Below are 15,127 nucleotides of genomic sequence, written 5' to 3'. Positions count from 1 at the left end.
AAAAGAAAGAAGCACTCATTCTGGTGCCTGGGGCTACGTATTAAGAGGGCTTTTGACAGTGTCTGATAGGAGTGGAATGCAAACTGGCATATGGGCAACTGAGAAAAGGAGCATGCATTTACACACAGAAGCGTGCTGGGGTATTTCTGTGGGGTTGCCATTTGAAACTGAATTTTCTCTCTTTTCTTTGTTCCTCAGCATGTGCTTTCTTCTTATTTCATCTTTATCTCTGTCTCTCTTTCTCCCACTCCCTCTCCTCACCCCTGCTCCCTTCCCACTCCCCTTTTCTGGATCTAGTTACCAAAGAAATAATGCTAATTGCCAGTTTTCTAAAACTTTGGAGTATGGGTTTATAACTTGATTTTTTAAATATGAAAAGAAACACTGTACTGAAACATGGGCAGACATCTGGCCAGAATTCACCAGTTGTGACAGGTCTTAAGAAATATAGGGAATCTCCATTTCCCCTGAATTTTGCAGGCTGTAGTAGTTTGCTACTAGGTGTCATGACTGAACAGAGGAAGTTCTCTCTTTGCTACCTTCATTAAAATAGGAGACATAAAATAGCCAACATCCATATTCAGTAGAATTTTTAGCAGTCTGATTGGGGCATATTGGTCAAAAATAGGATTTCTCATGACATTATTATTTAATACTATGTATTTTATATAAAATATGAAGAGATGCACAGGCAATAATAGGTTCTGATAGTCTCCTGAATAACAATGTGGTGATCTTACTATTCATTGATTCACCAAGTAGTCATTTATTCACCAAGCATTTGACCACTTGCCCTGAGCCGGGGACTTTGCTGAGTACTAAGAATATAGACATGGTTTCTGCTTGAAGGACTTTGCACAGGAAGGACCTTGAAGGGAGAAAGAGGTATGTAAGCAAGTGCAGAAGTATAATGTGGACCACAGGGGAAGCCTGTACAGGATAGAAGGTAAATAGGGAAACTAGTAAGTGGGCTAGGGGACAGGCTTTCAAGAAAGGTTTGGAGGAGAAAATGTATACTTGAACTGAATCATGAAAATCGTTATGATTGGACCTCAGGAAATAGGGGGGTCAGGCAACAGAAATGAGCCAGGGAGGTCATTTTCAGACAGGCCATGGGTGACATTCCAAACATGCTAAGGCTGTTGGAGTTTGTCATGATGATCCACTAGAGGATTATAATCTTTAGAAGGGAAATTATTCATTTTATATTTTAGCAATTACTCTACTTGAGATTTTAAGGTGAATTGGCAGAAGGAAATTTTAGGCTCTGTAGGAGCTTAAAGGCCAGTTAGGAGATTACTGCATTGTTCAGGGCAAGAGATGAGAATGCCGGACCTGGAGCAACAGCAGTAGTGATGAAGAGAGGAAGGGGAAGTGCCAGAAAGGTAATTGGAATATCAAGTACGCAAGTCCTGATTGCTAATTGGATGCAGGAAGTGAAGCGAAGGCCTGGAGAACAACTTCCAAGTCACTGGTGTGGTGACACAATGGATAATCTCTACTTTCACTCTCTTGATGGGAATACAAGAAGAGGAGACTTATTTAACAGGATAATGGATCCAGTGCTCAAGTGTATAAAAAAGAGAAATGCTGCTACAAATACATTTGAGTCAACTGCTACTTAATCTTAGCATCTTTATGACATTTAAGAACAACATTGAGTATGATTTTCCTTATGTGCTTTTTTATTTTAGCAAAGTACGATAAATAGCTAATCTCCAAATGTATTGTAAAGTATCATTTGAACTTATTTGTAGATGTAATAATTTGTCACATAAGCATGTGTTTTGGTCTTCGAGTAGTAGAAAAATAATGACAGTGCTTAACAGTGCCTATCAAGATGTATAGCTGAAGATTCTTTATATTTTATATTAGTGGGCCATATGACTTAAGGTTTGGGCATACCATCTAGATGTATAGAAATGTAAGATTGTGCTGCTTGTAATGTGTGTTAAAAGCACATTGAATACTTTCACATCACTAATTCATTTTTCAGTTCATTGAATATAATAGTTTTGTTCAACCTCTTGGTTTTTTCATATTGTAATATTTTTTCAGATATTTAACTCTTGAAAACACGTAGTCTATCTAAAATATGGTATAATGTGTTGGTCATTTGCAAGATGTTTTTTACTTAAAACAATTTACTGTATTACATTTCTAGGTCTTAAAGATGCTGATGTGATGATGGTAGGTTGGGCAGATATATAAATGGATAAACAGACTGATAATAATTTATGGTAACAAATTTGAAAGATGATATAATTCTGTGGAAATCAAGAGGGGAGTGTAGCATAAAGTCCTTGTTCTACTGTCTAGTAACTAAATGACTTGGGCAAGTGTCCTAAATTCTCTGTGCCTCAGTTTCCTTATTGATAAGATTGAAAAATGAAAAATGTATAGCTCCATAGTTCTTCTCTCATAGAGTTTTTGTGATGATTCAATGAGAGGATGCATGTCAGACACTTAGCACGATGCTCAACACTCAGAAAGCTTAGTGATGAGGAGGAGGAGGAGGAAAAAGGAAAGCTGTTAAGTAGAAATCTAATAAATACAGACTTGGGCATCTTTTTTAATTTGCTCACCACAGATATTTAGATGGTTTGAATGAAAATGTTTCATCCTTAATGTTCAGCATTCTTATTTTGTGACATTTAGTAAAAGGAACTGAATTACATGATCTATATAGTATCTTCTAGGTCTATGATTGAATCTCCAGGAATAAATGAAGCTTCTTTCAGTGTGCTAATGAAAACATCATTAAGATAACATTAGTCTTCTAAATAAGACATTTATATTTAAATACAATTATTAGTTCCACTTTAATAGGAAATCTTTTAGCATACAGACAAGCCAGAAAAGATTATTTAACCACAAAAAATACTAAATCATACCGACTAGAGGTAGAAAAATATCATTATTGTATTTCTTTCTGTATTTAAAATGACTTTGTATTCCACTTTCATGTTTGTGTAGCTTTCCAGCCTCTGACAAATTTCAGAATCACTTAATTAAAGTAATATATGTTATAGGAATGTTCATAGTCATTCTACCATGGTGTCACATATTGTACCCAAATAGGAAAAAAATCTCTTTAGGCTTTGAGGGTATTGTTGCCCTGGAGAAGATTATGGATGATATTGACATATTTAGCTGAGTTGAGTGTTTTATAAGATAATAGTGTTAGAGTTGCTAGTAATTAGATTTAGTAACTATAAGCGCATCTAGCTATTCAAATCCATTAAAGAGAATGAGATTATTCAGGGCCCTTTTTCTCACCTTCCACTTCTGCACTCTAATCCAAGACACCACAGTCACCACCATCATCACCCTCCTCTTCATCATCGCCATCTTTTACCCGGTCTTTTGCAGTAAAGAACTGAGCACTGACCACCTTCTCTGCTTCCACCCTTGGCCACCTACTCCATTTTTCACACAGGAAGATTTTCACAAAGAGATTTTACCGTATCACTCCTCCACTAAGTGATAATAAAAACAATAATGCATTTTGCTGCACCCCATTCGACCCGTACTCCTTACCATGTCCTATCACCTAGACGTTGCCTTGGCTATTCCTCCCTCTCCCTCACTCTGCTCCTGCCACACTGGCTTCTTTTTTTAAAAAAAATTTATTGTCGTTTAAGTCAGGAACATAAAGGAAAGAATAAACAAAGAGGACTTTGTCAAAATAAAAAGCTTCTGCAGGGCTAAAGAAAACATCAGCAAAATGAAAAGGGAATCAAGCATATGGGAAAATACATTTGCCAGTGATACCTTGGGCAAGGGTTTGATCTCCAAAATATATAAATAACCCACATGAGTCCACTCCAGAAAGACAAACAACCCAATTAAAAAATGGACAAAGGACCTCAGCAGACACTTCTCCAAGGAGGACATAAAGAGAGCCCAGGGACACATGCATCACATTGGCTTCTTTGTCCTTTTAAAGAACACCAGCTTATTCCTCCCAACAACTTTCATGCTAGCTGTTCCCTCTACCAGGAAACCTTACCTCCAAATCTTCCATGGATGACTCCTTTGTTGTTTAGTTGCAATTAAAATGCAATCTCTTAAAAAATATGTTTCCTAACCACAGAGCGTATTTTTTAAATGAACATGTTCTCATTTTGAGGGTTATAAAAAATCACAATTGGGTTTAGGATATGTTCGCTTGAAAAATATGTGACATCTAAAAGTTACAAATTCTTTATTGAATATTACTTAGCACTACCTAGTATTTTCCTACACATTCTGTATTCTTTCATGGTGTAACATAGGCACATACTGACTCTCTTGGTCTTTTTGGACTGTGCTAACAGAGTACCATAGTCTGGGTGGCTTATAAACAGCAGAAATTTCTTTCTCATAATTCTGGAGGCTAGAAAGTCCAGGATCATGGTACAAGTAGGTTTGGCATCTGGTGAGAGCCTGCTTCATAGGCAGCCATCTTCTTGCTATGTCTTCACATTGCGAGAGAGTCAAGGGATCTTTCCAGTATCTCCTTTAAAAGGGCACTAATCCTGTTTTCGAGGGTCCTGCCCTCATGATTTAATCACTCTCTAAAGTCCTCATCTCCTAATACCATCACACGGGGTGTTAGGATTAAAGACAAAAAGACAACGGAAAGATGCATGTGATGTAATCTGACTATTTTCAAAGATACACATGGAAGACACACACTATTTTCAAAAAGAAAATCTACAAACAAATAAAAAGTGAATTTAACAAGTATTTATCTTAAAAGCAATCAAGCTTAGCTCCAAGCTCTGCAGTGATACACAGCATAGCACAGGGCTTGTATGTAACTCTGTATAATTTCTCAATTTACATGTGTCCTGACCTTTAGGGGATCCAGCAGCTCCCTTGAGTCTCTAGCAAGTGGTCATACACCTCATGTGTTAAACCTCTCAGAAAGTAAAAATACGTAACTTTCCACAAACATTTTCTGAAATTATAATCTATTTGTGTTTTTGTGTTTCTATTATATATAGAAGGTCAATTACACTTTATCAGTTTTCATAATGCAGTATTCAATGTGAGGAGCAAGATGTGTTACCATCTATAATGTATCCGTTCTGTGTCAGACTCTTTCAGGAAAAGTTTTTTCACCCATATTTTCCAAATGCCTGATATCATCCCTCTGACAAACACTGTTTCTGCTTGACTATTTCAGCACTTTTATGTAATGGAAAGTTTCACAAACACTTGCAAGAAATCTTTGTGCCCTTGGTGGTTCGCTACGTGGATCTCATGGAGTCCTCCATCGCCCAGTCAATTCATAGAGGTTTTGAGCAAGAGACATGGCAGCCTGTCAAGTAGGTATTCAGCCTATTGCCCGTCCAGCACCTGCCTCTTCTGTCTTTCCAACCCCGTGACTTTACACATGGCCAGCTGTGGTTATTGCTCATGGTGGTCCCTTCCCACGATGTTTGTTTCTTTACAGGAATATCGCCAACAGTCTTCCCAATGTAGCTCTTCCAAAAGTTCCAAGTCTGCCTCTTAATCTTCCACAGATTCCTAGCCTTTCTACTCCCACATGGATGGCTTCTTTATCTGAGTCCACGTGTGTATTCCTCACTTATTTCCTAGTGGTGTGTTAGCTGGTGCATGGCCTGGGCTGTGTTCTATGCAGACGCATTTAGACTGCATGGCATTTGTCATTGTTGGTTCAGGAATACTGTTTTGGTTCTGTTTTTGCTTTTAAGCTATTAAGCTAAGCTTAGCACATGGACAATAAATAGTGCCTTCTTTTTTATAGTCACTTGGTTTGATGTAGCTCATGGGGCAACGGTCATTTGGTGACCCAGGGTATAGACTGGCTAAAGGACATAACCAGAGTTCTCCAAATTCAGATGATCGGTGTGGGAAGCAGTATGTTTGGGACCTGAGCTGGCTCTAGCTTTGTAACTGCCCACGTGCCTGCTCTTGTGTGTGTAGAAAACCATTGTAAGAACAGTTTCCAGAATATAACCTTTTCCTATCTTTATCTTAGTTTAAGAAACATTTTTCCTGGCTTCAGAGAAGGGGTTGTCCTTTATTTCCCACCAGCAAGGTCTTCTTTCATCTTTTCATGTATCAGTTGATGGTGCCTTGTTAGTTTAACTGAACTTTATGTCACTAAAAACCATATTTATTAGCTCCAAGTTGTGAAGAGACTGCCTACTGTGGATTCAGTAAGTAAGAGTCATTAAAGTGAAAAGAACGTGGTCTTTCAAATCAATCAGTCCCACATTTAGATCCTGGTTGATTAACTTTGAGTCTTCCTTAGCCTCAGTTCCCTCAACTCTGAAATGGATACAATACTTAATCTTAAGACATTCTTGTGAGGATTTTAAAAGAGCTATGAAAAGTACTTGGTACATCCTAGGATCTCAGTAAATGATAACTACTACTATGTTACTTCATGATTATTATTGCTATAATTATTGTTATTGTTATCATCAGTTATCACCTAACAGTATAGTTTTTTAAAATATGACCTTCACAGCAATCAAATGAACCAAATAATAGCCCATACTTGGCCCAAAATATATGAAGTCAGCTAGAAAGAATAATAATTAGGAGAAAAACAGCTATAATTTATTGAGAATGTATTGTTTCAGGTACCATGCCAGCTTATTTCTATTGTTTATTCTGCTGCAGTTCTCCCAAGTTTTCCCCTTTCCCCCGCGCACCCAGCCCAGCCCTCTCTCCCACAGCCAGCCCCTCTTCCTTGTCCCTGTCCAGGAGTCATTTACTGTACTAAGCCTTATAACAACCCTGTGAGGTAAGTGTCATTACCTCCATTTTACAGTTAAGGAAACTAAGTCATACAGAAGTCAGGAGACAGATTTGTCCAATGTCTCACAGTCAGGAGTGGCAAAGGCAGTGTGTGAACCCAGGTCTGCCTGACTTCAGAATCCTCACTTATCATTCTGCGAGAACAGACTGGTTGAGAATTTGTTTAGTGTCCTTCCTACCTATCCTACCGATCACCTGTCAAGTCTATTCCCAGTCTAGTCTCGGGGTCAAGAGGAAAAAACAGAAGAAATGACCAAGAAAGAGAACAACTTACAAAATAGTTTGGCAATATTTCTGCAAGTTAAACATCATCATTGTATTCAATATTTATTAGGACATTAGGTTACATGTGAATCTTAGTCTTAATGCTTTGGGCCATTACAGTGTGTCAGGTGGAGTCTGTGTGTTCTCGGGGATTGCCAGGAAGTACACGGAATCTTTCTAAGTTTATGATTTTTTTGTACTTCTTTATATTGTTCAATAATTTAACTTTTTTTCATCTTCATTTATCATTTGTTTAAGAATCTTGATTTTAAACAATAATACTATTGTGGGCATAACCTTGTGAAAGTTAAGGGATTTTTGTCATCACTATTTTATTGGCTTTGAGGTAAATGAGATTCAGTGTGGGGCCCTGAATCTCATTTTTGGAAGCCCTTTGTAAATTGCCCTGAGTCTCAGGAAAGGAGTCATGACCAGTCATGGCTTTGTAAAGGAAGTGCTTATACTTTCACCATTCCAGGCAAATAAAAAATATGTTTCAAAGTTAGTGACCATTATCTTTACCCACCAAGATGATCAGCATTAGGCTCTTTGTCAAAGTGGTAGAATTACTTATAATGTAATGATGTCATTGCAATTAGTTTTTTGAATTTTTGCTAGAAAGCATTAAATAGCAAAAGCATTTCTACTTCACATGTATAAGGAATTAAAAGTACAACTAATGATTAAGTGAAGATTAGTAATATCAAAGTAACTGTGGGTGTGAGGCTGTATCCCTATACACTAATGTATAAATCACCTCAGGAGGTCCTTCTGCACATTTCTCCCTGTATATAATAATATTGTCACTCTGGGTTTTTTAGTTCTAAAAGTGAATACCAGTAAGATAAGTTTCTTGATGGCATTTTTAGGAAATTATCTGAGTCTGTTATTCACATTTGAATTATTTATTCTGTTAATAATTTTAGGAATAAGTCACTCAGTAGAAATAATTTTAGAATGAAAAAGTTCTGAAAAATGGCATGTTAAACATACCAGCTTGAGTGCAAACCTCTTGACATTTTTTTCACCTACCTATTTAATTACAACAAACACTTCTTAATTACATTCCCAATTAAGCACACTTATCTTTCAGAAACATATCATAGCATTAAAGAGCAAAAGAAACATACATCCATATTCTCTATAAAAATTTAATTGTTACATATTATAAGAAAGTCCATTTTTAATAGTTCTACCTTTACTATTTGGGATTTTATTTTTTGAGTATGATTTTTGCTGTGGTTGTTATGTGATGCTGTTAAAGAATGCATACATTTTTCGAATAGCTCCTTATGTTTCTCCTAAGCAAAAATTGTAAGAAGTAGATTTGCTTCTTCACCAATTACATTGAATTATTCTTAAAACACAGGTCCCCTAATCTACCAAATATTACATTGCAGATATAAAGAGGCATTTTCCTTGGTAATTTCTTCTCTGATTTTATTATATATAGCACAAAAATGAGAAGTAAATTTTTTTCATATATTTTTCACAATATCAGCATGCTGTTGTTCTGGTTCTTGTGGGCACTAATTATTAAGGTTAAGAGCTATTTAGTGAATAAAGTGCTATGGGTCATTTCAGTGCTTTGCTGATTGGTCCCTTGAGACTTTAACTCTGAGGACATCCTGGCTAGGCAAGGAATTGTGAAGAATTACTGGCAGAACAGGAGGAAAAAAGCAGAGGAGACTGGTGATGGAGCCGAGAGGCTGAGGCATGAGGGGTGGGGAGCAAAGGACCAGAAATAAGCTTTTAATTAGCCAGAGAAAGAAGTGATTTTTTTTAAAATTAGCTAATTAAGATATAGTTATCTAAATAATGTGGCTATTTAAAATAATTTTATTTTTTATAAAATTTTCCACCATTTGCTTGTGATGAGTTGATTTTATTTTTTAAAGTTTCTTTTACATACTATAATTCTATATAAAATATAAAATTAGGTTAGTATACATTAAGCAATTATTGGAAAACTGAGGAGAAATGAATCATACAGCCACTTTTTACCTTTTGTTCTCTTTACATTCAAGTTTCAATATGTTTTAGTAAAGGAGTATTTTACTCTAAAAACATCTATTTCTCTACTAGGCTATATATGTGCATAATGGAAAACAATAGTATTGTCCTTTGTCTCAATATTATATGTACTCTGGCACAAATTATTTTCATACATAGAGTGAAAATATAATTTTACCATGGTATATCTTGGCTTCACAGTTAGAGAGATGCAAGGACCTGAAATACACAATTTTACTCCACTTCAGAGCACCGTGAAGGTCATTTCTGTGTTAGACAACACCTTGTGCTGTTAGTTTTAATTATGAGCTAGAAAAAGGCACAAAGCATTTCAAAATAGAAGTAAGATCTTCTTCCCTACCCCACCTGTTATTTCATGTCCAGTACCTGTTTCATCTTTACCTATAATTGAGAAGTTTAAGGGCTCTGTGTGCTACACACCTGCAGACAGGCAGCGGTCATCCATCATGATGGCAGGGGCACATACCCATGAGAAGAGTAAAGCTAGTAGATGCTGTCATATGGATTTACTCACATAAAACACACGTTCCTGAATTTTTAGAAGGAAATGTTTGTATATTTATCCTAGATATTAGTAAAAATTTTTGTGTTTCTTCTTTTGTACACAGTTTGATTTCTTTACTAAAGTATCCTTATCCGTTTTATACCTTTGTATGAAACCGTCCTGTTGTATATTTATTCCTATTTTGTTCTCCTTGCCTTGCCTTATTTATTAAGAAGTGAAAAAGAAGCATTAGAAGGCTGAACAAAGAAACGCTTGGTCACTGGAGACTTTATGTGGTATTTCTTCACTGATGGCAGTTCGTACAAAACTGTGGGGCGGGGGACAGTGTATTAATCTAGAGAGCTAGCGGTGGAAGTTCATGATGTTCTCCATTTTTTCTTTTCCTTCTAGCAATGGCTCAGCAACATCTGAAGACCTTTTTTGGAAACTTGATGCACTGCAAATGTTCGTCTTTGATCTACACTGGCCAGAACAAGAATTTGCCCACCACTTAGAGCAAAGACTCAAACTAATGGCCAGTGATATGATAGAAGCCTGTGTCAAAAGGTAGACATGTATTTTCAAGTTACTGCTTAACATGCCAGCATCCAAAAACCACTTTCTACCACATTCCTCTCATGTAATTGTCACCAGAAAGGTTCCAGTATGTATTACTGTTCTGAAATTTAATGAACATTGGGTTCCCTAAACTAAACTCTGGGGACCTGCATGACTCATAAACTTGGCCTGATAGTTTTTTGGGGTCTCCTAACCATTGCCCTTATCAGTAGCACCCACACCACATTAATCATTTCTGTTGTGTTTCTTGTTCCTTCTCTGGGAATACTGTGCTTTAAATTCCTAAGGCAGTACTTCCTGAGACATTAGGAATAGGTCTGTTAAGTACTTTGTGCATCATGTACTGTGTCCGCATGCTGTGAAATGGCACAGCAAATTCTGAGGATGGTGGGTGCCAGCACTTGTTATGTTTTCTGTATCCTCTTTCTCCATCAGATGATTTCTAGGCATCCCTGCTCATCCTTCAAAGCTAACCAGAAATAAGTGACGTAGCTTTGGATTCTTCCAAATGTGCTTTCATTGTTTAATCATCCTCACAAAATCAGCATTGCCTCCTTACTAGCCAGGCATGGTTTTTCATCACCCATGTTCATGAAATGTACAAGAACAAGGTGGGACAGCGTATTGCAGTAACACACACTGGCTGGAGCAATGGAGTAATCCTGAATTATTTAAAGCTAGAAAATCCTGCCATTTGAATAACGATGGCCTTCCAAGGCAAGGCCATGGGTTAGATTTTTTTTAATCATGTTCTTCATCTGTGATTCTGATGTCTCAGATCAGTGGATATTCTTTGAATCCTTATCAAGACCAATTCCAAACATCCAATTCCTGTGATGTGATTTCTTTCAAAGTGTCACTGCAACCTCAGGTATTTGAAAAAGAAACTAAGTGATGTACATTTTGTGTTGTACATTGTGATGTTTTAGAGTTTTCCAGACTTGTACTTTTTTGATTTGGTAATAAATCTTCGCATGGAGGATTTGGTCCGCTTTCATACAGAGAAGCAATTGGACATTATGTCCGGTTGGACATTAATTCAGGTAGTTAAGTGAGATTAGGAGATTTTTCCATTAAAAGTGATGCACTAAATGTAGGAAATAGTTTTATTTATGTAGAGATATTGCCTGAGTGACTGAAAAAGTTCTGTTTAATAGAAAATATTGCAGTCTGATCTTTCACGAGACACCTGAAAAGAAGAGCGTCCCACCCTAGCTCCCAAGCACGGCCACACTCCTCATTTGCATGTTTTAAATCAGCATCTCGTAGTGTTGATTTCACTTTTACAAAACAGGTGGGATGTATGTCAGAATTTCTTACTCTAAATTCATGTTTTAATGACCAGAACAAGAACTGCATTTGAACTCAAGCTGCAAAAGGCAAACAAAACCACTGACTTGCGCATTCCAGCTTCTGTGTGTACAATGTTTAACGTGTTAGTTGATGCCAAAAAGCAAAGCACCAAACTCTGTGCCCTGGATGCAGGACAAGAGGTAAGTGGATGGAGTGTCACAAACAGAAAGGCAGCATGGGTGCCCGGCAACAGATGATGCTGTTTGCAGAAGTCATTCCCTTGATCGGATTACAAAAGGCCAAGTTCTCCAATATAAGTGTTTGGTCTTTTCTTCACCCTCATAGGAAGTGCCCTTTATCCTTTGTTTCTATTGATTTCTTCTTTTTTATAAAGACTGCCTAAAATTTGCAAGTGCCTATGGAGTTCAGATATGATTTTTAACAGGTTAGGTGTTATGTGTTTACATAAACTTGCTTTTCACAAGCAAATGAGAAAGCTACCTGCTTTGTTTATACAAATCTAGCATATCCAGAGTTTGCATCCAAAAGACAAGCCACAGAAAATAGCATAGGAAATATTTTATTTACAGAAAAGTTTCTATTTTTAAAGAGCAAGTTGAAATATAATAGAAAATTAGGCTTTATTCTTTTCAATAACTGTCTCATTGTTTCAATTTTATAAACATTTTGTTTGTGTCTACATTCAGAAATAGATTATTTTACCCTATGATTTATTTTTGTTCAGAGTCATGATTGGGTAAATTTGGATGTATTTTTCTTAGATTATCTGTTTAAGTTGACATTTTGTTGCCTCTTTTCCCATTGTAATTACTTTTTCATCATTTCTTTACTCTTCCCTATGTTCGCCATCACCATCTTTTTTTTCCCATGACATGATCCAGTGTTGTAGTCAATGGGTAAGTTTCATTTTTTAACTACATTCCCATTTATTGTTTTCATAAATGTACATTTTCTGTTTTTACCTTTTAAAATGAACATAATTCCATTTTCAGGTTGTTGGTTTCTGTGTGAGTAAAATGCTAGTGACTTCCTACAATATAGCAATAGCCCCCAGACACATGAAAGCATATGTAGATATTATTACACCTTAAGTAATGCCAAGAGGAATGTTTCTTCCTTGTTAGGCTGCAGAATCTGCAAACTTAGATTTTTTTTAAAGATAAAACTATACAAGACCAAACGAATTCACTTTCATTTAAAATAAGTTCTAAATAAATTCAGAAGCAGAATGATTATTAACATTTTCAGAATTCATGTGTCTTATATATGCTTTAATTCTAGAAAAATTAGAGTGTTGGGCTTTAAAGGACATACAGCATTATCAGGGTAACCTCTAAATTCAGGGACCATAAAGGCACTCCCAGAGTCACTTCAGGCAGAAGGACCCAGTTGTGGATTTCAGTGAGGCACATGAAGCAGTCTGTCCTCCCGCTCATAGCCTCGAGGTGACTGCCAGCCAGGGAAGAAAGAGGAAGATGGTTGTCAGGAGCCTTTCCCCCACCCAACACAAGGTTTCCTCCAGGTACCACACAGAACCTCAGAGGAACATGGTTTGAAAGCATTTATGCATACAGAATTGAATAGATTATATATACATTTATAAGTCAAAATGTTTTTGCACCATATGGATAAATTAAATCTCATGAGTCTTACAGTTGACACCTGGGGGTCAAACTCAGTCAACTGTTTACTGGGCTAATAATTCTCATCTAAGCTAAAGGGTTTAGATAACTGTGAAAATGGATGGGGAGGCCCACCATTTGTGAATTTCATACTTATTTAACCCAGATATAGGCATTAGCTATTTCATCATAATTTATGTGTATATAAACACATTTCCTTCTTTGGGCAATTCGGTGGGGGGAGATGTATTTCTAATACCATAGCATATGATTATACATATTAAGTGACTGATATGTTAGATTTGTTGAGTGTTCAGTAATTATTCTCTGATCATTTACAACATAATTTACTATCTCTAATTATCTGGATAAAAAGGCAGCTGGTTTGGGTATCAATGGCTCATCTTCACCTCCTCATGTTTTTCAGTACTCAGATGTAAGCCTTTGATTGTCTGCTTGAGAATATTGTCTCAAGTTTCTTTATAATAAGCCCATCTATTTCTCATCAGGTTTATAGAATCATCTTGTCTCTTCCCATTAATACTGGGTTTATCCATTTGTTCTTCGTTTAACACACACTGCAGTACCTAACACACAATAGACACTTAGTAAATATTTGTGGAATAAACACACTGATTTGTTGTCACTGCTTTAAAAATCCTCCCTGTCAGAAGCAACTTTGGTATTTAAAAAGAAACAGGCAATACACAAATGACAAAACATCAGTGCATTGTCAAATGATTCTTTACATTAATGGGTGGATGGTTTTTGAAGAGTAATCTGCTACTGTTCATTATGTCTGCACCTGTACCTTCTCACCAGAGACAATTAATTCCCCACAACTTTCACACAATTAATATAGTTCAAAACGTGCAGGTGTAAAAGCTATTAGCAACCCTGAAAAGTGGTAAACAAGAATTTCAATGCAAAAGAAGGATTTTATACTTTGCTTTTAATCCCCAGTAAATAATACCCACATAATTACACAGGCTTTCCTGTTCTGTATGTTCTTGAGATAAGTTACAGAACTGTTGCAAATTAGTAAATACATCATATGCATAGATGAGCTAGTAGGCCCCATTCCAGACCATTTGTAAGCAACAAATAAATTGTTGAAAATACTAACTCCGAATACAATTTGGAGCCTTGTAAAACACTGGGTCCAGCAGAAGTAAGGCCTGCTTGAGTGTGGTTGGTAGGGTAATAATATGGGTGTGATAATTTATAGTTTTAATTTGAACATGTCACCTAAAATGTCATATGGTGTGCTTGAGTGTGATATTGTTATGTTACAGAATTACATGCTTATGGCTTTGTAATAAAAGAGGGGCATTATTTGTGCTGGGCCCTGTATATAGAAGTATGCTAAATCGATAAACCTAGCAGAGATATCTTCTAAATTATAAGGGAATTACCTCTGCACATCTCCAGTAAATTGTTATATTGTCAATGTCAAGGGATTAAAACCTTCCTGACTCTTGCCTACAAGGCAGCCCCTTCTGTGCTCCTGAGTTATTACTCTGTTTTCTTACATGGTGCAGGATGATGCAAACCTGCTCAGCCACAACCCAGACTGTGGTGTGTAATGGAGTGATTAGTGAGCGAACGATCAGCTCATGTGACAGGTGTGTGTAATGAGTCAGCAATCTCAGGCCAGTCCCTCAGGGACGGGCGTTGTGATCACAGAACCACCAGTGTTTAGAAATCCTCATTATCTCTTCCTGCAGAAACGCAGGTAACTTCATGGCCTTGCACGGCCTTGCCCAGTCACCTGCCCTCAGAGCCACTGCACCCATGGCCATCCACTGAGAATGAAAGTGCATTAATGGCACCCCAGGCTGGGGTGTGGGTGTCAGGGGATTTACTTGTAGTGGATTGGTTCTCAATTACAATAAAATACTCCCACTTCCAGAACTAGCAATCCAGTATGTTTAAAATTCATCCCAAGAGAAGGACCAAAACCTTTTAAGAATGCTGGATTACACTGGCATTTGACTGGTCTTCATTTCTTGTGTATTTACCTAAGAGCAGTTTGGTAAAATGAAGATAT

The 15,127-nt window shown here is 36.9% G+C and overlaps 1 protein-coding gene across 5 annotated transcripts in view; it reads left to right on the top strand.

Moving 5' to 3' along the window:
* Positions 1-15,127, top strand: part of CADPS2 (calcium dependent secretion activator 2) — a 621,734-nt gene that overhangs the window by 549,008 nt on the left and 57,599 nt on the right. For 2 of the 5 annotated variants that reach the window (XM_053669958.1, XM_053669956.1), the window contains exons 19-22: positions 5,174-5,315; positions 9,974-10,129; positions 11,487-11,634; positions 12,337-12,351. In XM_053669958.1, the coding sequence (XP_053525933.1) occupies positions 5,174-5,315; positions 9,974-10,129; positions 11,487-11,634; positions 12,337-12,351 (461 nt within the window). Of the gene's footprint in view, positions 1-5,173; positions 5,316-5,443; positions 5,564-9,973; positions 10,130-11,486; positions 11,635-12,336; positions 12,352-15,127 lie in introns of all 5 variants that reach the window. The other 3 variants (XM_053669959.1, XM_053669957.1, XM_053669960.1) reach the window with 2 other exon arrangements.

Source organism: Artibeus jamaicensis, unplaced genomic scaffold (assembly GCF_021234435.1).
Source record: "Artibeus jamaicensis isolate MK-2021 breed Jamaican fruit bat unplaced genomic scaffold, CSHL_Jam_final contig_540, whole genome shotgun sequence".
NCBI lineage: Eukaryota > Metazoa > Chordata > Mammalia > Chiroptera > Phyllostomidae > Artibeus > Artibeus jamaicensis.
Note: the sequence above shows the minus strand (reverse complement) of the source record. Positions and strands in the feature narration are given on the sequence as shown.